The following is a 24,908-nucleotide window of genomic DNA, read 5'->3' as shown; positions in this document are numbered from 1 at the left end:
GATAAAAAGCACTTTGACTGAACTTCAGTACTTGAGTAGATCTGAATAATCAAGTTACGTCTGACAAACTTAAGGTAACACTTTGAGCGTTCTTTTTAATATAAGTGGACGAAACAAAAACCTTAGTCGACTAAAGTCAAAACCCGTCCTTTAATTTTAAATTTTTGTCAGCTTTTCTTTTTTACAATGTACATGGATCAAGTAACACACACATTATATTATGCTGTTATCAAGAGCTGCCCTTAACTTCCATCTGGCTTTTCGTTCATTTCCCGACAGATGAAAAGTGCTGTCTGCAGTGGAGAGGTTGTGATTTATTCAGCTGGCTGGCAGCAGCACAGTGCAGACTCAGCAGCAGCACTTGAAGTTAAAGACTCTGTAGGGAAAGAGAGAGATGCATTGATCAGTGTGGACTTTGGGTTTCAGAATCACAAGTAGGCACGGTTCTGTGAAGGTCTCTGCTTCTCTTCATCCTTCCGTCCTCCCTTTGTCCTCTCCAGGCTGCCGTAACTGCTGTCTGTCAGGTGGACCTGCCGACCCAGTGGAGCTCCAGCTCCAGAAGCCCATGGCCCCTTTTTCTCTCCACCAGTGAGAGGTGAGCCAAGCTGGCCTCCCCGGCCCCCTCCCTGCCCCCGGCCCCTGACCTGGACCCGGACCCGGACCCCGAGCCCGACCAGCAGCACAGCCACGAGGAGCAGTATGTGAGCGAGGGCGACCTCGAGACACAGTTGGCGCCGCCTGACTGCAGGGACGCTGAGACCATCACAGGTACGTGTGTGTTCATGGTGGGGTACAAAGTATTAGTTGATAACACTGTTCTAAACTCTTTACAGTGATTACTTAAGGTGAGACTGAGAGTATATATTAGGCGCCATGTGACTGTGACATGCTGACATCATAAAGGCCTGCGGTCCACCAGCAGGCTGCAGTATATTCACTGTCCTCTTTCCTCTGTCCTCTCTGTGATGTCCAGATGTGTGCAACAGCACCGACCTGCCAGAGTTTGAGATCATCAGTCTTCTAGAGGAGCAGCTGCCAGTGTACCGGTTGCGGGCTGACACGGTGTACGGCTACGACCATGATGACTGGCTGCACACGCCGCTCGTCGCGCCGGACGCCAGGCTCGACCTGACCACCGAGCAAATCGAAGAAACACTCAAATACTTCTGTAAGTCTGGACAGAGTCAACAGCAATCACGTGTCTGTCTCCTGAGCTGCTGGTGCTCTTGGTGAAGTTAGTTTAGTGATCTTGTTTCAAATTCAGACAGTGGAAATGTAGCAAAGAAAGAGATGAGGAGGGACACTGGAGATTAAACTGGTGGGATTTATTTGATCTGTGGGACTGGTGTGGAGATATGTGACTTAAAAAGCAAAGGATTTAGCCACCTGGGTACGTGCTGCATTTAATCCTTCAAATGGTTCTCAGAGAGATAATCTACTATAGTTTGTGTGAATGTATGTGTGAATCTCTTCACAGGTTGAAACACATTTGACCCTATTAATAAATGCCCACATATGATTTCATTTTGTTTGGGGAAGACCACATGAGCACATTACATTCACATCCAGTCAGGGGGGCGGATTTAGTCATATTAAGGCCTAATGAAAACATGAGGCCCTCCATATCTCTTGTTCTCCCCCCTTTTCAATCAATTAATACATAATAAAATAAAAATAGATTTTCATCAGTTTGGACGATGAATTGAGAAAGCACACAGTCTCAGGCAAGAAGCTGTTCTAAGGTCTGGTTGCAGGACAGCAGATACTTCTGTATCTCTTGCCAGCTGGTAGCAGGGTAAGCAGGCTGTGGCTGGGTCAGTGTTGTCCTTTAGTATCCTCCCACCTCCTCCTTTTTTCAGCATTGCTGGAGTAGCTTCGCTTCATTCACCACACTTAGCTGTTTGTTTACCTGAGAGTTAGCTACCGTATTCCTGAATCATTTCTACATATGCAGAGTAAGATCATGGAATAGTTGAATAGTGGGCTGCCCTGAGTCACTCATGAATTAATTTTAATTTTAATTAATTTTAGCATATAGATTTTTATAAAGACATAAAATAAAAAAAATCCTTTCTTAAAGGGGCAGCTCAACCCAAAATCTGTTTATCCATCTGGACTTTTTGGGTGTAAGTTGCAGAGATATAGAGAAATCTACCATAGAGATGTCTGGCTTCTCTCCAATATAATGGGACTAAATGGCAGCCAGCTTTTGGTGCTCAAAGCAATTTTTCAAATAGATTTTTTTGCCACTTTGAGCACCACAGGCCATGTGCCATTTAGTCCCATTATATTGGAGAGAAGCCAGACGTCTCTATGGTTAATATTTCTAAAACTAGATGGATGAACAGCACCACAGGCCAGGGGGAGATGTGTATTTTTAATTTGTGGATGAACTGTCCTTTTAACATGACTGAAATTATAGCCTCCCTCCACAAGATGGTGCCCACTTTCATGCTGCTTACAATTTGTAAGTATCTCTTCTAAAAAAAATAATAAAATTTAATTTGATATTTTATAGATACTATTGTTATCATGCTGTTTATCTAGTTTGTATGCTAACAACCTGGTTAATTTATCTCCTGCATAAGATTAACTTAACAGTATTTTTTTATGTCCATCGATTAAAATAATCGCCACTATTTTGATATTTGATTAATCAGTTTGAGGATTTTTTTAAGAAAGAAAAATGTCCAAATTCTCTGATTTCAGCTTCTTAAATGTGAATATTTTCTGGTTTCTCTATGACAGTAAACTGAATATTTTGGGGTTGTGGGCCAAACAAGACATTTGAGGATGTCATTTTGGGTTTTTGGAAACACAGATTGATATTTTTCACCATGTTCTGACATTTTATAGACCAAACAACTAATCAGCTAATCAAGAAAATAATCGGCAGATTAATAGACAATGAAATTAATCGTTAGTTGCAGCCCTAACTGTGTTATCATGAGCCTGCTGTTGGTCTTTCATAAAAGAACTTTTTTAGTAGTAGTTTTTCAGCTTCAGGACAGCTTCAGAAAGTATCCAAAAGCACTGATGGTGGAAGGGGACGGGGCTCTGCAGCCTGATCAATGGTAAAGAGTCAGTGTATGTCTTTGCGTGTCTCAGGGGTTTCTTTGTGGATGAGGATTGCCATGGCAACAGTTGCAGGAGGGAGATGGATGTTACATTGCAGAAGAGAGAGGGCATGAAAGAAAGGTGAAAAGGAGAGAGAGGTGTGGGAGTTCTGTCAGCACTTCTAAACTGAGAGGAGAGTCCACACACTGCAGCCCGACATCTCTGATTGGCTGTTTTCCTCCACCCAGCATCCTCCAAACCGTGATACAACTTCCGCTTCACCTCCAGCTCAGCCGCTGGAGAGCTTTTCCAAAACATCTCTCCGCCTCCCACGCACTCACTCACAGGGTCGTCCATGTGGGCGGAGGGTATTTCAGTCTCTGGGCCTGTTCGCAGTAGCAGCGAGACGGGGACAGTGAATGGATCGGTGATTAGACCGGTTGTCGTTTCTGCTTGTTGATCACTGTTGAGCTCAGGGAGGAGATGGACAGCCAGAGCGGGATGGAGAGATTAGCGAGGGATGAGTGTGAGCTGGAGGACTGGTACTTTAAGGAGGACAAAGAAGGTAGAGTAAGATGAGTTTGTGATTTAATTGTAGTCTCATTGTGTCTTTTCTTTCTTTTCCAGTGCTTTGATTTGATTTTTGTGCACAGAGGAGGTCCAAGCTGACTTTCCTGGTTTGTGATTTCCCTGTTGCAGTTTGTTTAATGGCTGCAACAGTTTACAAAGTTATCTTTTCATTATTTCAGGATCTATAGCAAAAAACAAAACCAGCTTTCTGAATCAGTTTTGAGTGTTTCTTGGTTAACGGACATACACTAGAGCTTATCTCTGGCTTTGTTCTTCTCATTAAGAGGAATTTCCTGAAGCTTGCCGACTTTGAATTTGCTCTGTTTTGACACATCAGTCCCTGAGCACGCACACACACACACACACACACACACACACACACACACACACACACACACACACACACACACACACTGCACTAATGTGCCTGTGTGAGCCAGAGTTTGAACTCTGATTTCTTTTTTTATTTTCAGGAGAAACTTTAAGTGTTTTAATGAAACAACACTTAAATTATTGTGTGCTTGTTACAACACTAACAGGATTACAGAGTTTTAACATAACATGTTCAATAATTTTGTACAGTATGTTATTGATCTCTGAAGTCAATAACAACTTTTACTTCAGGGCAATACAGCCAACCTCTGCACGCCATGGAAAACATGTGCCCTGCTCCCTCATACACTAACATCATATCAATAATGTGTTACATCCTAAACATGACCCGTCCCCCACCTCTGAGAGGATGACATGTCAAACTTTCTGTGTTACATAATGTGCTGTGTGTGCGTGTCATTGCACATGTTGGATCACACAACAAGGGATGAGAAGATGAGAGGTCATGTGCCGCAGAAAGGTTTCACTGCTTTTATCCAGTAAAGGGAGTCGGGGCCTGGTAGTGAAACTGCTCAGACTAAGATTTCCTTTGATTTTAATCTAAGGATGCCCAGGGAAAAAAATTAGTTGCATAAAATCACAGTAAGGATTTCTGTTGGATGTTTAAAACCCTTTAATCTAATAAAACTGTGCCAACAAAATTTAATCTAAGATTATTTCTAATCAGAGTTCAGCAAAACTAGGTTAGTAACTGAAAACGAGGGGGAAAATCCTCAATTTTCAGCTGCCCTGTACTTTTTAACAAAACATTACATTGTTTTCTAGCTCACTAAAAAAGTGAACAAACGCTACATTGTTTGCTAGCTTGCTAAAAAGTTATGAAAAACTTCAAAAATGAAGCTACTTTATAAGTTAATGAGTTTGTGTTTGGGTTAAGTGTACTTTGGTTTATCTGCTTGTGTTTTCCATATTTCATTTCATTCTCATCTTCTGTCCACTTTGGCTTTCTTTTTCTTTTTGCTTTCTCTTCGTTGTCCATGTTGGAGAAGCTAGCTAACACAGGCTAATTAAGTGTCTTAGCTAAGCAAGCTAACACTTGCCACAAATGCTATTTAGCAACATTAAAGAATGATGTGACTGAAGTGTAACCATGACAACTGAAGTGCACATGTGGTGTATTATGACAGTAACTGCCATGAATGCCTTAATCTAAACATGGAGACAAGAAGACAAACGTAAATGAACCTCTTAGTTTAGGGAAATATTTTACTCAAGTGACAAACTAAAGTTTGAAACTTAAGGTGATTTATGCCACCAGGCACTGATTCTCAAATGAATGCAGCTCTGCACGTCCGCACTTCCTTGTCCTCACTCTGTTTGTGCTTTATATATTTTCACAGTGCTATGTGCAGACAGAGTGGGCCAGATGACGAAGACCTACAATGACATTGATGCTGTCACACGTCTGTTGGAGGAGGTGAGATGACCTATTTTTGTCTGCTCTATCACTGTAATTCAAAGCTGCACTTTTTTGGCTCAAGCACAGAGTGAGGCTGCAATCGAGAGGATGCTGCACTCTAGATTTGCCCAAATGAAACACATCTGTAGTGTGAATAGTTGTGGAATATTTCTTTTAACAGAAGGGGATCAAATAAGCAGAAAAATACAGATAGTAGTGGCTGAATTCTGCCTCTAAATTTACCAACTCTGGGTGAACCTCCACCCCCACAGGACACGTACAAGGGGCTATTGATGCTATACTTATCATCACTTCTCCTCTCTCCTCCTGCGTCCCAACCAATAGAAAGAGAGAGATTTGGAGTTGGCTGCAAGAATCGGCCAATCGCTTCTCAAGAAGAACAGAACTCTGACGGAGCAGAATGACTATCTGGAGGAACGAGTGGGACAAATCACAGAGGAGGTCGGCTCACACACACACACACACACACACACACACACACACACACACACACACACACACACACACACACACACTCAGATTTAATCAGGCATTAAGTGATAAAATGAGTCATTCTGATTATCTATAAGACTTATTTTAGAAGTCAAGGTCCACTTACAAACTTGTTTCGCAGCTTTCAATTCTATCTTTTCATCAGTGGATGGATTTTGCTCAACAACATCCACATTGTCATCAGTTCCATCTCTATGAAACTTGGCCCGCTGATGAAGACCATGTGATGTGGTTGAGAACCTTGAGTTAGTAAGAAAGTATAAATCCATCAAGTGTCATCAAACTACAATAGATCATGAATAAACTTTCATGTCGTGTTAATTTCGTTAATGGACACTTTTTTCCACGATGAAAACAAGAACTAAAACTAAACCAAAATTAAATAAAACAAAAACTGTGATGAAATGCATCACGTTGTCATCAACAAGTTAAAGCTAAATGATAAGGTCAAAGCCAGACAAAGTAACCTTTTACTAAATGGCGTTAGTTTTTGTTGATCAACGAAAATTAAATGACTGAAACTTGACTGCAAGTAATCTACATTTCATCAAAAGACTAATTTCAGGTGACAAAATCAGTCATTTTGTCATGTTTATCTCTTTTGAACAAAGTGAACTCACAGTGATGACAGATTTGACAATGGACTGAGATATGGAACAAGTTTTTTCCACACCAAATACATGCATACATGCAGCATATATAGATATTTAGTATATAGAAACGTAGACAAGCAGCTAACATTATCTGTCCTCCTCCAGGTGGCTCAGCTGCACCATGAGCTCAACCTGAAGGATGAGCTGCTGCAGTTTTACACCAACGCAGCCGAGGAGAGCGAGGACGAGTCCAGCAGCTCCTCAACGTTAGCATCCTTTCTTTGTTAATACATGTCTGTATTTCTAGCTGTAAAAAGTTGTTTTAATTATTTGGAGTTTATATGTTAATGGAATGCTAAATGCCAAGAAAGGAAAGTGAGAAAAAAAAAATCTGGTGATCCTTTTTCTAAGTCTGGTCTAAATTGTTTTCTATCATTTGTTTATGACTTAAGAAGAGGTGAAAAAGGTTTTGCCATGATAATCTTTCTAAGTTACTTGTTTTGTTTTATTATTATTTTTTTCTGTGAAACGTGGAAAAATCAAAGTTTTTGCAGGAGAAAAATAAAGGATGCAAGTGTTTGTTTTTGTAATACTCATTTCGGCCACAAGAGGCTGAACTGCACCACCACTCCACCTTGAATGTTGTTCCAAACCAGTTTGTTTTTTAAGGAGGAGTGGGTTGTAGAGAGTTTGTGTGGATGCAGGCTTGTAAACCACACTCTTCTCTGGTGCAGCTTCTCTTTGTGTCCAGGATGGAGGAAACACCACAAAACTACAAAAGTTAGTTCCGTGCTGTTATTTCCAAATTATAGGAGATAAGTTCACCTCAAACAGCAGAACAACAGACTTAGACAGACAACAGAATTAGAGGTTACATTTTGAAATGAATGGCATTTTGAATATGATGTTTATTTATTATTCTGAAGAAATAAAAAGAACAGATTTGATCTGACTTCTGTGCAATTTCAGGGACTGAGGAAAAAGCACGGACCTAATCAAATTTAGTATGGCAAATGAAAAAAAATGTCCCACAAGAAAGAAATGCAGCCAAAGAAGTGTTGAAACAAGTTTGTCATTTCCCATACACATACATTTTTATCAATGCAACGCATAAGATGATCTTTTAGATAAACATTATTAATTTCAGTATTGATCATGACAAATGTTCCATCAGAATTTCCATCAGAAAAAGATGGGGGTGTCTCAGAGCTTTCCAGTGTATTTGTATCCTCCCTTATTAAAAAGGCCCACCTCGGCTGCATGCATGACTCCAAAAAGTCACTAAGTGGGATTGTTTAGGCTGGATAGGAGTTAGGCTGTATTGTATGTTATGGGTGTGGTGGTGTACTTAAGCTGTTTGTGTGTTTTAAACAACAAACACTTCATTCATTTCACAGATTTAAAAAAAAAAAAAAAAATTAGAAAGACTATACTAGCAAAACCTTTTTTTCACCTGTTCTTTAGTCATAAACACAGGAGAGAAGACTGTTTAGATCAAACTAAGAAAATGAATAGCCAGATTTTTTTTCCCTCACTTCTCTCTCCTGGCTGCTGTACAGCTAAACACATACCATGCCGGTTCATCATTTATTCTCATAAACTCGTACATTGACCTTCTGGCTGTGAGTTTCAGACTCACTCTTTGTTTATCTGTCCCAAAAGGGGCAAGAAAAGCAAACTGGAAACAGCAACAGGAGGTTTTGTTAGCGACACACTGCAGAGGAAACTGAAAGATCTGGAAGAAGAGAACCTGTCACTCCGCTCAGAGGTATCTCCACAAACACACACACACACACACACACACAATATAAGGACCTGAGATTGCTGGGAATATATGTTTTTAATCATGGATATTTCTGTGCAGGCTAACCATCTAAAATCTGAGACTGAAACATATGAGGAAAAGGAGCAGCAGCTTGTCAATGACTGTGTGAATGAACTCAGTAAGTCTCTCTACTCCTGTCTGTATTTTAAACTTTGTTCTCATGTGTGTGTTTGCATGTTTAAACTTAATTTAACTGTGTCTCCTTTTACTGTGTTCTCTATTTCATTGATGATGCTTTGGACACATGTCTGTCCCCTCTCTCTGACTGAACTTTCTGTCCTGTCAGGGTTGTCCAGTCTCCAGATCTCTGCCATAGCGGAGGAGTTGGCTCGTAAGACGGAGGACGCTGCCCGGCAGCAGGAGGAGATCACGCACCTCCTCTCTCAGATAGTAGATCTGCAGAAGAAAGCCAAATCTGTGAGTGTACATGGACACACATGACCCTCTTTAACTTCTGACTGTCACTGTCTTAATGCTCTGTTCACAGAGGAGCCCCACGTACGCTCATATTTTATTTAAACAGAAGTATTGATATTTGTGTAAGAGCACGTCTTTCACAGCTTGTTACATCTTATTTGTCTTTTTCCGTCTTTTTTGTCTCCTTAATTCTTGTTATGTCTTTACATTTTTTTTATGTCTTTTATGTCTTAATATATCTTTTATATCTTTTTTCATCTTATAACATCTTTTTCATCTTTTACGTTTTTGTCTTGTTAAGTCTTTTAGTTTGTTTTTTGTCTTGTTACATCTTTTATGTTTTTGTGTCTTGTTATGTCTTTTACATCTTGTTACATCTTGTAAGTCAATTTTCATCTACTTCCATCTTTTTTGTCTCGTTACATCTTTTACATCTTGTTAAATCTTGTACATCGCGTTACTTCTTTTATGTCTTCATACCTCTTTGCATCTTTTTTTGTCTTGTTACATTTGCCGTGTGTGATATGCACTGATGGATACACAAAATTCTCTTGTTTATGTGTTATTATCCTGTCCATTTAGGTTGAAATCAGTCTTGATGTTGGGAAGGAAGCACACAATAATCATTCATTCATTCATTTTCTGTAACCGCTTATTCCGTAAGGGTCGCGGGCTGCTGGAGCCTATCCCAGCTGACATTGGGTGAGAGGCGGGGTCCACCCTGGACAAGTCACCAGTTCATCACAGGGCTGACACATAGAGACAAACAACCACTCACATTCACACCTACGGGCAATTTAGAGTCACCAATTCACTTAGCATGCATGTCTTTGGACTGTGGGAGGAAGCCGGAGAACCCGGAGAGAACCCACGCAGACACGGGGAGAACATGCAAACTCTGCACAGAAAGGCCCTGCCCCAGCCGGGGAGCTGGGGGATCGAACTGCACCACCGTGCCGCCCGCACACAATAATGTGAAAAAAAATATACATATATAATCATTAACTCACCTCAAATGCATTAAAACTAAAGCAACAAGCCTGTTTTTGAAATGTAAGGAGTAGAAAGTACAGATATTTGTGTTAAAATGTGGGGAATAAAAGTAAAAAGGTGCAGTATCATAGTATTTGTACTTTGTTATCTCCCACCTCTTTCTGTTTGTTCTGAAAATTCAAACCTGTGTGTGTGTTTCTAGTACGCTGTGGAGAATGAGGAGCTTTCTCAACACCTGGTGGCAGCTAAAGACGCCCAAAGGCAGCTTACAGCGGAGGTAACTAACTTCAACACCCCTTCCTCTTTGTCTGTCCCGACCGCATTTTGTTTGACAAGCTGATTCCAAACTGTTTGTCTTTGATTCCAAAAGCTATTTTTCATGTCTACCCTGAACAGCTCCAGGAGCTGGAGGAGAAGTATTCAGAGTGTATCGAGATGCTGCATGAAGCCCAGGAGGAGCTGAAGAACCTGAGGAACAGAAACTACCCTGCAGGAACCCCTCGACGCTACCATCCCCTGGGACTGTACCCGATGGTGAGGGAGTGTGTGTTTGTGTGTGCATGTGGGTGTGTGCACATGATGCTCTTCGTTTCCTTCATGAGTTTTTGTGTTGCAGGATTCTCTGGCAGCTGAGATTGAGGGAACAATGAGGAAGGAGTTGAGTCTGGATGACCCAGAGTGTGAGGAACAAAAGTATGTAAACTTTCCTAAAAATCAACTCAGCCCCCCAAAAAACATCAGTATCGCAAAGAAATAAAACACTTGACGCAACATAATATTGTAGGCTAATACTCTTGTGGTTGGTTGTGTGCAGAAGCCATCGGAAGCGTGTGTTTGAGACGGTTAAGAACGTCAACCAGACGGTGCGTCAACGTTCTCTGACTCCAACGTCCAACATCCCAGGCTCCAACCAGTCTCTGTCAGCTCGTACATCGCCACAGTCCAGCGGCCTCTCCACCCCTCGCTCCAGCATATATGGAGGGGACATCAGTGGAGATAGCATTGCCCTCGACAACCGAACGCAGAGCATCCTGATGGAGACGGCGTCCAACCAGGATAGGTGAGGAGGAGCGGACGGTGACTAAATAAGAGACACCTGCATGAATCAAATGGACTCTTTCATGAGTTGAGCCTTGAGAATTAGTCAAATGTTAGTAACACTTAATTTGAAGGGACGTGCATAAGACTGTCATCACACTGTCATAACTATGTCATGACACCTTTCATTGTTTGAGTTGTCTTTGTTATGACAACTTGACAGTAACCCAGACAGCATAACCTATTGGTTTCATCTCTGCCCTGTCAGCAGCACAGAGGGCCGAGAGAAGAAGGCCAGCGGAGCGGAGGACCTGCGTCTCGCCCTGCGCCGCCTGTCTCTGCGTCGACAGAACAACTTGAGCGAGAGGCGCTTCTTTGAAGAGGAGAGGGATCGGAGACGGGGAGGACATGGAGGTCTACATGATGCCCTGAGCCAGGAGAGCATAATGACTCCCTCAGAGAGCATCATGTCTCTTGGGAACCTCCACGTTTGGGCCTCACGAGGGCCCTACCTCCCCGACAAGCTCCAGATCGTCAAACCACTCGAAGGTGAGGGAGAAAGGGAGCGCGGGATGAGCTGCAAGGCGGGGAGGAGGTGGGAGGGCGACCGGCATCGAGGGGCTGGGACGAAGAAAGGGAGCAAGCGGGGCTGGGGGACGGAGGGGGAGAGGAGGCGGGAGAGCCGGCACGGGCGGACGCTAGAGGAGGAGAGGGAAAGAGTTTGGGGATGGGTGAGGAAGACCGGAGCAGGGATAGAGAGGGAAAGAGGGAGGAGGTGGGCCAGAGACCGAGCCGGGAGCAGGAAGATGAAGGGAGCCAGAGAGAGGAAAGAGAGACCTCTGTCACTGATGCTCTTCAACTCTTTCTGGTCTCTGATGCACCATCACAAGTCAGGCAGCTTTGCATCTCCACACAGCTATTACAAAGACACGCAGCCGAGAGGATGGCTGTAGACAGACACGCAGTTTAGTTTATGCTTATAGCCAAATCTTTAACAGCCCCCTCTCAGAGAACAGACTTGAACTGCAGACAATGAACTGCTGTGGATGGGATCAGCAACAAAATGTGTTTTAGCCACTTCAAAAACAGTTCACTTAAAAAAAATCTACATCAGTTTAAGAGTACACTATATTTAGAATATTTTCACCAGCTTTTTCTGAGGGGAAACCGCCATTATATAAATCAGATTTGTCTTTCCAAACTAACCAAATTCCATAGGTGAAATTGGTCATTTTACCTTGAAGAACACAGGAGTTGCTGGTCTGCCTCGATCTGCTAGATTGTGTTATTGTGTGACCTTTGTGAGTCTGAACTAACCTTTGGAAACACAGAAGTCATACAATGACACAAACAAATTAAAAGATTGAGGCAACGGTGGACCAGTAATTTCCACGTTCTGTGAGTTAAAATAACTGATTTTGCCAGTGGAGTCTGGTTGGTTTGGAGAGAGCGCTGTATGGCTCATATAATGGAAAGGCTGTCTGATGGAAAGGTAAATCAATGAAAATATTATGAATTGATACTGATTTTATTTTAGGTGGACCCCTTTTCAAGTGGCTAAAACACCTTTTGTTGCTGACTCTGTCCACAGCAGTTCATTGCTTATCCTTCATGCTGGTACTCCTCTTCTTTTCCTATCTATTCTTCATGATACACTGACTACTGACAAGTACTTCATACAACTCAGATAATCCAAACTATCTTTAATGATGCCTCAGCTGGTGTTTTTACTTTAACAGCTGATGTGACATCACTCATTAGGGTGTGGTCTAAAGTGCAACATAATTTGAACCCAGAGAGTAACAGTAGCAGTGTTTTTATTGATTCCTCTTGTGATTTGGTGTTGGCCTGTGCTGCCCTCTGCTGGCAATAACTCATACTTCATTTAAAAGCTGGCTGTCTACTGTTAACCTGCATAGCAACCTTGCCATTTCTTCTTATTACATTCCTTTTTTTATTTGTATTTCCAGCTTCTCATCTCTTGTATATGTATTATTTTGTGTGTGTTTATGTGTTTCTTTACTGTTTATTATTTATTCATGGCTTCCTTTGTTTTTTAATCATTTTTGTTTGTTCATTGTCACCATTTGCCATCTCCGTTTCAAATTCATGTAGCTGACTAATAAAAAACAACTTTTTCTCATTCTACTGATCCTCTATGTCATTTAAATATCATTTTCTGCTTTTCATCTCCTTTTAATGTCTCTGTGTTCTTGCTGTCTTTGCTTGTTATCCTCATCACTCTGGCTTTTTCTGTCATGCTTCTCTTTACCTGCTTTTTTATGGGTATGCTTATTACATTTTTTTTAGAAAAGTAGTAAGTAGCATTAAATTAATACTTTTATTGTTTGCTTGTCATGCTTTTGTCACATAATCTGCAGTTTCACATCGGCCCATGCCCATACATATCACATCACATACAGCTATGTGATACTACTATGGATATTACAGTAGAATAGATGCACCAATATCACAAAACCAATTACTACACAGTTATTATAGTTGATGAATAATATATTAAGCTTTTGAATTGAGACAGTAGGATAGTGGTTTTCAAACTGGAGTCCAGGGACCAACATGGGTCTTCGACTGGGTTGTAGAAGGTCCCCAGCAAAGGGAAGGCAATGCCAATTATTTTCACTGATTAATCATTAATTAATTAATTAGTCTGTAAATTAGAATGAGAATAATGCTAATTAGTCAGTCTATAAAATGCCAAAAAGGAAAATGCTGATCACAGTTTCCCTGGGCCCAAAGTGATGGTTTTGTCCAAAACTCAAAAACTCTTCATTTACTATCAGAAATGACAAAGAAAAGCTGAAAATCTTCACATATGAGAAGCTGGAAGCAGCAAATGTTTGTCATTTCACTTGAAAAATGATTGAAATGATTAATCGATTATCAATATAGTAGGTAGCTAATATTCTTTCAGTCCACTATCATTACAGCTCTAAAAGATTTTACTATTTTTAAACCTAAAATTAAAAAAAACTCTGTGTGGATTCCGTCAGACAAAATCTTCTCAAACTGGGGTCCATGGTCTAATGTGCATCTATTGTGCATGACATGAAAAGTTTTGGGAATTTTTGTGATAGAACACAGCTGTTTGTGAGTGATACTAACAAGTCTTGTCAGGAAAACTACATGAAATGTAAAGTGTTTATTTGTCTGTGTTTGAGTACAGTGCAGTTCTATTCATTTCTCTCCAACAGGCTCTGCCACCCTGCATCACTGGCAGCAGTTAGCTCAGCCTCACCTCGGCGTGATTCTGGACGCAAGGCCAGGAGTCGTGCCAAAGGGCTACAGACCCCTCGAACTAGAGCTGGAGCAGGTCTGTGTGTGTGTGTGTGTGTGTGCGCGCGTGTGTGTGTGATCTCTGATACTTACAAACTGGCCATGCTCATGCAAATGCCTCTCTGTATGTTTACCATAGTATTAACTAATGATGTTCCACAATTTTCAGTCTTAGGTTCACTTCTTTTTACAATTTATGGTAATTATATTACTTCATTTTTACATAATTGCCATGCACATTTATACACTGATGTTACAGTGTACAGAGAATTTGGAGAATTTGCATCATTACTTGAACATTCACCATGCTGCAGTTAATGATCTTAAATTTTTTTATTAAATGCACATGAAACTAAGTTTATGTTGTTCTCCAGAGGAAGAGTTATTAGTAGCAAAAACTTGTATTTCCACTGTGCAAGGATCCAACAGTGAGAGACTTACAGAATATAAATACCCTGGTATTTGGATAGAGGACAAACTGTTTCCTCTGTTTTGTAGGAAAAGAATTGTTGAAGCTGATTTTCTCTCTGTTATGGATTCTGGTGATGTAATTTATAGACATGACTCTGCCTCTAGTCTTGAGCCCTTGGATGCTGTTTATCATTCTGCACTTAGGTTTCTAACTGGATAATATTCATAACACTCATTATTGCATCTTGTATAAAAACACTGAGTGCTTCTCTGTGTCTGAGAGACATGATAAGCGTTCTTGTCCATCTTATCTTTCATCGTTGCTCATTTGGTCCTCTGGACCGTATCAGACACAGACTAATGATGGTTTCCAAGTTGCGTGTGAGTTTGTTTGGAAGATTTCCTCTTAGTTTTACTTTCTATGCACCAATTTTCTGGAATTCTTTACAAGTCACCCTAAAAAATCTTGATACCATTTAATTTAAATCCATGATCAAAAACCATTCAGCGTCTGTTTGCACATGTTTACTTGAACTGTTTTTCTATCTTGTATCTGGTATATTTTCACAAATTAGTACTAATTTTTGGTACCCTATGACATGATGTAATTAGTTATACTAGAGGATGTAACAATACCAAAAGCTCACAGTACGATAATACCACGATAAAAAGTCAATGAACTAATATTTATTAATTTAAAAAACAAAGAAAAAATACAAAAAAAGTCCTTTATTCATTAATAATAAATCTCATGTGTACAGCAATTTGTTTTTCCTGTTAACTAGGGATGTGAATGATTAATCATTATTGATTAATTGCTGTTAATAATTCAACCAATTTAAAATGTATTAATCAATAGTATGAAAATGGCAGGAATTGTCTCGTTTGACATTGTTTTGTCCGACGGAGCTATTTGTTGATTAAGGAAACTTAAATTTAATATGAAAAAATACCATTTTAAAGTATTGGTTTATGTTTGCAACCTTAATTTTAATTTAAAGCACTTCTGCTTTCCTTCTTTAATAAAATAAAATAACTGTAGCCAACCATGACCTCAGCATGAATTGTCTTTGGCAATGAATCAGAATCAGAAATACCTTATTGACCCACGGAGGGGAAATTGTTTACAGTTGCTCTCATTCAAGAATAGAAGTATATATCAGCATGTAGAAAATGTAAAATTGAAATAGAAATCATAAGTATGTAAAGTAAAATATGTTAAAATAAAAATATGTGTACTATACAACTATATAGCAATATAGAAAAAATAGAAACAAGAGATGTTAAACTACACATTAATATATAAACGGTGGTAAAATAAATGCAGAAGTGATGCCATCATAATGAATACCAAGTGAATACTTGACTTACATACGTACACATTGTCTCCAGGTGTATCCATGGGGCGGCTTTGAGGAAGATGAACCAGGGGAGCAATACTTCCAGAACCTGCCCACCTCCTCAGCCTCTGCCACACCAGCAGTGCCCTCCACCTCCAGCACCGGTGACAGCAACATCGGGCAGCCTCCACCCACCCTCGCTCCACCTTCTCCACCCTCTCCATCCCCATCACCGCATCTCAGCAACACGGATGTCCTGGGTGAGGACGTACTGTACATTTATATGTGACACATTCATGAGAATTGGGACAAATTACGTCCTAACAAAAAAAAAAAAAAGATTAATATCAACATTGTAATTCCATTTTTTTTGTGAAAATTTATTCTTTAAAGGATTTACATATATATGTCATTTATGAAATATATTTTTTTTAACTTTTAAACTTGCTCTGTGCCAGAAAACAACCTTGTCCCAGACAAGAATTCCCAGCTGCAGACAATTTCAAAATCTAAAACAGAAAAATTATTTCATCAGCTATAAAAAGCTATAATTGAAGGCCTCTTATTTTACCTCCTCGTTTCAAAAAGGTCAGGAATTTTTGGGACTCTCTCAAAACTTGGTATTCTGCCAGATGTCAGAGGTATGTTTCCCATTATTGATTGATACAGGTAATTTGAAAATAGTGAGTAAACTCTCAGCCTCATTTCAGAGAGGTGGATAAACTGAGTTTACTTGGGTTTACTCCTCACTACGCCCCTGAACGAGATAGTGCCAAAACATGTTCACAAGATGGACGAAGATGGACTAAACAACAAAAAAAATACAAAAACATACAAGATGTGGCGTCTGCATTCTGATATCAGTGTAGTATTTTGCCCAAATGGACCTCAAATAATTTTGTAGTACTCAGAGTGTGGGCTGGAAAGGTCACAGAGTTCGCTCATGAGTCTGCTGAAGGATGCACTGCTACATCCTGCAAAACCACGCTGATCCAGGCAAAATGCCAAGTTTTTAGGGAGTCTGGGAAATTCTCCTAAAGCAAAGGCAAACTTTCTATATTTTAACAAATTCATTAAATAATATTATTATCAGATGTGTCTTAACCATAACATGCAAACTCCAAAGCCCTTCTAAATCAAAACAAAATAAGAATTGTGGTTTTAAAATGTGTATTTTGATTAGAATAAAATGGATACTCTCTACGACTAGATTTTCCATCTGACACAGTTTTAATAAAAATGTAATCACCAGGAGGTTTCTACATTACAAGGTTTAATAGCCAAGAGTTTCATCATTTAAGATTCGAGAGTAAAAGTCAAAACCACCTCAAAAATATATTTTTGTCACAGTTCTCTAGAATGAGTGTTCATGTCTTTTAAACCAAAATGAGTTTCCCTAATGGCTGTTTTTTGGGACTTGCAGCTGCATACTACCCAGGTAAATGCATGGCCCACACCAGCTCTACCTACACCTTCACTACCTGTCGGATCCTCCACCCAACTGATGAGCAGACGCGGGTCACGCCAAGGTGAGCAACACAAGTAGTGTGGTGCTGCTTGAAAGTTTTTGTGTCCCTTCCTCCTCAGTGTCTCAAAGTTTCTCTTTCAGTCATAATCAAATCCTGCAGAGTTTTGCTTCTCTGCTAAAAGTGGCCTTATTCAAACATATGCCTGACTATCAAAGTCGAAATGAAATGATGTGTTTTTGTAAGAGTAATTTCATATATTATACTAACACAGAAAAATAACATAAGCGTTAATGCAGTTTAAACAGTTGATGCAGCCTAATGTGATAATGTTGCTGTGAGAATCCTATGGTGTGCTCTCCGTCTGAATTTGGCTAAACCCCACAGGACAAATAAGATCCAGACAGCAGTTGTTCAGGTGGGATCGTGTCCAAGCAATAATATACAGTCAGTTGTCTGCTAGACAGCAGGAGAGTGCTAAATAATACATGCAGGTACTTAGAGTTCCAAGAAACAACATCCTCTGTGCACAACAAATGTCAGTGTTCAGCTATTACAATGATGAGATATCCAGAAAGTGCAATCATCGTTTCAGTGTGTCTAATTCTAAGTGTTCTTTTTGTTTGCCTCCTTTCCAGCTTAAACCCGGTCCCAGCGTCGTCCTCCTGTGTGATGACCAGCAGTCTGTTGGGTACTCCTGCTGCAACACCCTGCACCCCCCGCAGGCTCAGTCTCAGGCCGTCCGAATCCTCAACTAACCTCAGGCACGGATCAGATTGTTACTTGGTAGAGCTGGGTATCCTGATACCTTTAAAGTATCGATTGAAAGACTTCCCAGTACCAAGAAGCATTAAAACTTATCCAGTCAACGGATATATGCATTCAATCCTTTTGGTGCCCAGATCTGTCCTTTAAAATGATACCCAGCACTATTACTTGTTCACTTTTATAAAGCCACAGACACCGATGCTGTGTTTCCACTGCATGGTACAGCTTGACTCTGCTTGACTCTATTCTCTTTTTTTGGGTTTTCCATTGTCAGAAGTTGTGAATAGTTCCTGGTAATGTTTTTTTGTATCACCTCGGGCATGGCTCCAAGCAAAACCAGAAAATCATCACTAGAATCGTTGTTTACCATCTGTGTCTGTGCTCTGATGTAGGATTTTCCAAGCTCCCCTGTTTTTGTCCTGCTGCATTCAGCCTTTTCTGAAAACAAAGTTTGTCTCCTCGCAAACAGCCACATACCAAGTATCAAGAACACCATCCCATACAATATCTTCCTGTGTTTGTGTCATGGATGTATAAAGGAGAGGCATCCATCAGCTGAGTGGCTAAGCTCTTGTTTAGCACTCCGTTAACTTGAATGGGGATAAAATGATTTAATTGTGTGGCCCTTCTAGACTTTTCAAACTTTATTGGACTGAATATATCACATCCTGATATGAAAGAAAGTTTGTGGGAATTGTAATACTCAAAATATATTTGCTGGTTTGCAGATACTTCCTTGACAATGTAGGTCTATGGGGAATTTTTTTTGGGGGGGCCCCAGTGCATCACTTGATGGCTTCATTACGTGGTTTGACCACCATGTCAAATTGGACCGGCACACTTCCAGGGGGCTTGATTTGTGAGTTTGTGTTGCGTTGAAGATGATGTCAGGGCAGTTTCATGCAGCGTCTGTATGATGATCAGCTAAAAATCCTGCCTACACCGAGGGAGTCCTATGTTACAGAGTCAAGAAAAGACACACCATGCAGTGGAGACACAGCTCAAATTTCCATAAAACATGTCACAAATGTTCACTTGCTGCCAGTAAGTTTTCATCTGTTCATCAGAAGTTCTCCACTGCAAGTAGTGATAGACAGAAAAAAGCAGATTGCATTGCTAAGAGTTGCTGGTGCTGGATTTTTGGGGTAGAGGCCTATAAACAAAAATCCTGATATATTGGTTGATACTGCAATTATTTCTCAAATGTGGTTATTAAATACTTGGGACTATGTAATGGCAGCAGGATATGTCACAGTTTTAACAGTAAATGTAATTGTCCAAAATGTCAGGTCACTGAAACAGTAAATTTTCACTGGTATTTTTAAAGGCATAATTGCAATATTTTCCTTCAAATACGTGTAAAATATAGACACATATAAACATAATCAATTCAATCATTACTTATGACTGAAAGAGTGTGTTGGTGTTGGTGTATATCCTTATTTCTTACATTATTTTACTGTCTCTAAATCTTGCTGGTGCATTTACAAACAGCAAAACAACAAAATCCTACTCCTAAATAACTATAAATAAAAATATCATAAATACAAAAAAATCTATATATTTGACTTCAATTTAGAAAAAGGATCAACATATACATAAATAATATTATATTATTGGCCGACCAATAACATAACTTTTGTGACTCAAGGACATTTTTTAAAGAAATAGTATTTTGCAGAGTTGCTAGTGAGTGTGATATTGACTCTCATTTGTCTCCAACGTTTGTGCAGAGATGCAACACGCACCACCAGCACCTCCCTTGGGTTAGTGCGCCTTCTCCAGGAGAGAGGGATCTCAGCAGCAGTGTATCACCAGAGCCAGGGCCTGGAGTACGGTCAGGGCAATGCAGGAGTCTTACTCAGCACCTCCGTCGCCCCTAACCGAGCGCCTAACCCGGACCCTCTGCGTCCCTCCACCCCTCCCAACTCGCCCACAGGACAGGGAGCTTCAGCTGTGCCAACCTCCGCAGGCTTCGACTTCAAGAGCCCTTCGTACGACAACTTCCTGGCCTCCAAACCGGCCCGCTCCATCCTGAAGGAGGTGACGGGAAGGATGAGGGGCAGGCAGAGAGGGAGGGACTGCGAAAGCCAGACGGACGTTAGCGTCACCGTCCACAACCTCAACCTGCTGGACAAGGTGAAGCGGCTGGGCGTGGCCGGAGCTCCAGGGGGCAGAGCGGTGAGTCCCAGCCCCATCCTGGGCCCTCTGGGTGGGCTGCGCAGATCCGGCTCTCCCTTTGGGCCTGATGGAATGAGGAGGAACCGGAGTTATCCAGCCATGGTAGGAGCCAGCATGGCCATGAAAGCCCCGGGGCCCCCGGAGTAGTATGTACCGCTCCTGGCCACCAAGGTAGCCAAGTAAGAGACAGGCAGGGCTGAGGGGTGACTGTTGAGCGGTCACTTGGAGCCCAAACACTGACGGACACTGTTCATACTGTACGACAATGACAACACAGCACTACTGATCAGTTTCTAATCACTGCTGTCGTCCCACACAGACACTGTCCACCCTTTATTGCTTTTACTGTAGGTGATGACTCCTGCTTTAGTTGAAAGCAAAATAAATTAAAGGGTCGGTTCACCCAAAATACAACAGCCTTTCCTGGTATATAGTCATGCAAATATTTTTTTTAAGTTTTATGTGCCCATATTATGAGATATCGCTGAAAGGTCTCAGAGATATTTTACTACAATGAAGGTGAAAAGAATTTTTCTCAAAACACTGAACAACTACATTTAAAAATCTTTTCTTACTTAACATGTCAAGCATGAGGAGCAGAAACAACGAGAAAACGTTCAATAAAATGTGCAACAAAATGTTTAAAAGAGTCAGTACAAAAAAAGGTTCATGGTTTGGTAAAGCAGAAGGAGTCAAAAAGCAATAAATAGAAAAGGAGAGGCAGTGACAGTCAGACAGTGACAGAATAAAACTCTATCCAAAGATCCACATGGAAACACTAGTAGGAGGCCTGACATACAAATGAGACGAATTGGCAGGAGGGAACAGAGGCAAGACTAAATACAGTGTAACGCTAATCAGGGGCAGGTTGAAACTATCAGAAATCAAAATGGTAGGAAGGAAGACAGGAAGTAAAGACACAGTAAAGACAGTCCAGACACATACAGGAAAACCTTACCAAAATAAAACAGGAAGTGACTCTACAAAAGATCTTTCCATAATGCTGCTACTCAAGAATCCACAGACGGAACTATTTTAATTGGAACCAATTAAAGGAGAACTTATTCTCTCATGCTTGTGTGATGTATTAAGCTGGCGCCAGGAAGTGATTAACCTAGCTTAGCATAGAGACTGGCTCTGTCTAAAGTTCAAAAATATGTCGAACAGGATGTAGAAAGAACGTAAAAATGAGATTTTAGAGTGAGTTACATGGTGTAGATATTTCGCTCTGTTAGTTAGTGTTATTGTGTGACTTCTGTGTTTTAAAGGGTTAGTTTGGACTCAGCCACACAATAACACAAACAAACTAACAGGTCGAGGCAGCAGTAGGCCAGTGCCCTGCAAGGTGAAATTACAGATGATGATCCGGACTGTCCCTTTAATGCAAAGCCGTGAGAGCGGTATCAGTCTTCTCATAAAAACTGTCCAGAAAAAAGGCAACACATTTCCCAAATTGTCAAACTATTCCTTTAATAAGTTGTAATGAAAAGTTTTCACAGTGTGTTCTGTGAAGTTTCTAGAGTAACACTGATTCCCGGAAATTTACAATGCTGTTGAATTTTTAGCCACACTAGCAGCCTGGCTCCAGGGATGTGAGTCAGCCAATCCACCAGACTTTGGTTCATACTGAAATGTCTGAACAGCTATTAGATAAACTCCCCATGCAGTTTGGTACAGACATTCTACTGTCATCAGGTCAGAATTTTAACTTGTCCAATACTTTTGTGGGTTTTTTTTTTACCAAATGCCTGCAAAACATTGCCATTATGGATGGGAATCAAGAAACGGTTCCAGCTGAGAATTGTTTCCAAATTGTCCAATCCATTGGAATCATTTGTCTCTGAGCTGATTAATTCCCTTTTCACGATTCTGGCATGTTTTTCTGACAGTTGCACAAGACAATGACGTCAAACTCATGCGTCTATGCTGCTGGAAACAAGCAACAAAGAACTGTGGTGGATAGGAGGAAATGGTCCAATGCGGGGCTTCATTTCATGAGGAAAGATGGCAGTAGTGCCCATTGTAATGTCTCTAAAATGCTACTACAAGGAGTTTTTAACTGCCTATGAAACAATCTCAATTTACGACGGCTCTTTAGACCTATGAAAGTTAACGAAATAATGTGCAATAAGATAATCTATTTCTATACGGCAGCCATCGAGTCAGTTTCTCCTTGAAATCAGATGAAACGAGCCTGACGTTACAGTTTTTCAGGCAGAGTTTCAGCGAGTAGTACATTAGCCAGTTAAAAAGAAGCTGGAGGGGACTGTTTAATTTTATTTCTATATTTTCATATAATTCATATTTTGTGGTTATTATGGTGGAAACACTACTGCTTTGTCCACAGAGGCCTCCAGAATCAACAAAATATCAACATTCCCTGTAGCAGCAGCGCCATATATTTAACACTCCACGCTAGAGTGCCACTGCTTCCCAGCTGTGTAGCACATCCGTTAGCGATGATAAATATCCCATGCTGGATACTGGATACTTTTTTCCACGTGGAAAATTGATCAGGAGTCATCGAGGGAATTGGTAAAGAACTGCACTGAAAAACAGACTCAATAATGGCATCGGTATCAATAAAATCTTATCAATGCCCATCCCTAATTGCCATAAGCCATAGCTGTACTTTGGTTTTAATGCTAATTAGCGGATCTTAGCATGCTAACACGCTTAATTAAGATGAACAAAACAACCATGTACTATATTAGCATGCTGATGTTAGCGTTTAGCTCAAAGCACCATTCTCAGAGCCTCTGTAGACCATTGGCTTAGTTTCATGGCTTTGACTGAGATATCTAAAGGCCTGGGCACATTAATAAGTTAATTTTATGTATTTGGGTGAACTGACTCTTGAAAGAGAGCTGTTGAGATACCCGTCTGGTTAAAAATCCCAAAACTATCTCCCACTGCTGTCCACTCACATCTCTGCTTTGGAGACTGACCCTGCTGGCTAGATATAGTACTCCCACTCCTGCCTTTTCTGAAACACATCCACAAAATCCCACACACATCCAGACACACACACAGGTGCACTCTGCCAATCGCACTAGTTGGCTATTTCTAGTCGCTGTAGCACTAAACCATGCCTTCCTTCCTTCTCCTCTATAATTGGATTAACATCTGCCTTTTATAAATGATTAAAAAAAACACCAAATACATGAAAACATGCCAACCTCACCCTCCCTCACTCTCCCCCCAGTCTTACCCCCACCTAAACCCCTCCCGAAGTTATTATTTGTGAGTCCGACAGGTCACTTTCAACAAATCATTGAATGGATCTTGTGTCAGTATTAAAGATACTTTGGTTTTGTTTCCTAATTGGCCATTAGACAGGGAAGTTGATAGTGCTTCCACTGAACTGGATGATCAATACGCTGAAGCCGCAGCTCGCAGAGAGGGATGAGGGGAGTGATCGTGGCTAATCAGCTGTCGTGGTCGGAAGCTTTTGGAGAAATGAAGCAACACAGTGCCTCGACCATCTGTTTTTTTTGTTTTTTGGATGATTTATGTTCATTTTTTGGTTTACGCGTGTGACGTCACAGCCATTGTTGCACTTGTGTTTTATTTATTTAAAAAATTATATGATTTTAAACTTACGTTGTCTCACATGTGTCCACTGTATATACTGTTCATTGTCACTAAATTGTAAGTAATGACACACTTGTAAAGGAACTGTTATGTGTAGTGCATAACCAAGATCCATACATCACTGTAAGTATCAGGGTGAGCATGTAATGAGGTGTTTTTTTTCCAAATAAAAGTTCAGTAATCAAACAATAATTTCATCTTGTGACTCATTCAAGTCCCAGACAGGAAATCATTATTTACCCTCCTCCAGCAGGTGGTGCTCATGAATAACTCAACCCTGAAAATAGTCAGTTTGTGAAGTACATTGCATTTATCTGCCTGTCATCACCCATTTCCTATTCATATGATGAGGGCAGCTTATTAAACCTCTGTTAGCCACAGGGTGAACGCGAGGTGAGCAATAACCCAAAAATGCCACTCTATGGCAGCCGACGAGGCTCATTAGAAGAAATGAAATCTAACTGTGATTCAAATGTCACTGACATCTTTCACTGTGGATTTTTGTCCTCTTATAATAAAATTTTGGTTAATCTTATTTGTCAAAACATCAAATCCAACTGTGCCCTGAGCTGAAAGTGGAAATCCAACCTCAGGTTCAAAGAGGACCACGATGTATCAGCCACCCAAAATATAGCCTCATCACTTTAAGTATCCTCATCATAACCCATGATGAACACGTTAAGTGTGTTCATTAAAATTAAAGGTATAATTTGCAACAGTTTTCTGTATTTCCTTATTTTCTCTCATTGTTTTGTTGTACTCAGGATGTTTCACCATCCCAAAGTGTTTGACAACCTAGTGTGTTTAGGAACAGCTTGGACAAATCCTACTGACTCTACTTTTAAACTAGATATTATTTGATTTATAATGAAAGTGCTAGCTAGTACCACAACTTGTCACCACAGGAGAACCCTAAGGGTGCTAACAAGAACCCACCAAGGGTGTTCTACTGAAAACCTTTTTATATTGCAAGGGTTTTATCTAGACCCCATGAAGGTAGTTCTACTGGGAACATTTTTATATACCACCTATTTTATCTTTTTCCCTTTTATATTA

General features: G+C 40.5%; 1 protein-coding gene across 4 annotated transcripts; it reads left to right on the top strand.

Moving 5' to 3' along the window:
• The first annotated feature begins 599 nt into the window (after positions 1-599).
• trak1b (trafficking protein, kinesin binding 1b) lies at positions 600-24,044 on the top strand. Of its 4 annotated transcripts, none has more exons than XM_084739110.1 (18): positions 600-768; positions 974-1,168; positions 5,361-5,437; positions 5,765-5,881; positions 6,691-6,791; positions 8,188-8,293; positions 8,390-8,468; positions 8,637-8,767; positions 9,963-10,037; positions 10,157-10,294; positions 10,377-10,453; positions 10,575-10,820; positions 11,070-11,347; positions 14,011-14,129; positions 15,896-16,103; positions 17,267-17,372; positions 17,948-18,073; positions 19,811-24,044. In XM_084739110.1, the coding sequence occupies exons 3-18, from the start codon at positions 5,387-5,389 to the stop codon at positions 20,403-20,405; spliced, it is 2,553 nt and encodes an 850-aa protein (XP_084595236.1). In that variant the 5' UTR covers positions 600-768; positions 974-1,168; positions 5,361-5,386; the 3' UTR covers positions 20,406-24,044. The 4 variants fall into 4 exon arrangements, with proteins under 4 accessions (XP_084595236.1, XP_084595235.1, XP_084595234.1 ...); XM_084739109.1 differs by having other exon boundaries at positions 11,067-11,347; XM_084739108.1 differs by lacking the exons at positions 600-768; positions 974-1,168 and adding an exon at positions 3,072-3,622.
• The last annotated feature ends 864 nt before the right edge of the window (positions 24,045-24,908 follow it).

The sequence above is a fragment of the Lutjanus erythropterus genome, chromosome 16 (genome assembly GCF_056507025.1).
Source record: "Lutjanus erythropterus isolate fLutEry1 chromosome 16, fLutEry1.hap2, whole genome shotgun sequence".
Classification (NCBI taxonomy): Eukaryota; Metazoa; Chordata; class Actinopteri; order Lutjaniformes; family Lutjanidae; genus Lutjanus; species Lutjanus erythropterus.
Note: the sequence above shows the minus strand (reverse complement) of the source record. Positions and strands in the feature narration are given on the sequence as shown.

Bases quoted from the DNA above. Each gene is read 5' to 3' on its own strand.
- trak1b (XM_084739107.1), top strand. From the start codon at position 3,541: ATGGACAGCCAGAGCGGGATGGAGAGATTAGCGAGGGATGAGTGTGAG. The intron at 8,294-8,389 runs GTATCTCCACAA...ATTTCTGTGCAG, and splicing joins ACCTGTCACTCCGCTCAGAG to GCTAACCATCTAAAATCTGA. The intron at 8,768-9,962 runs GTGAGTGTACAT...GTGTGTTTCTAG, and splicing joins TGCAGAAGAAAGCCAAATCT to TACGCTGTGGAGAATGAGGA.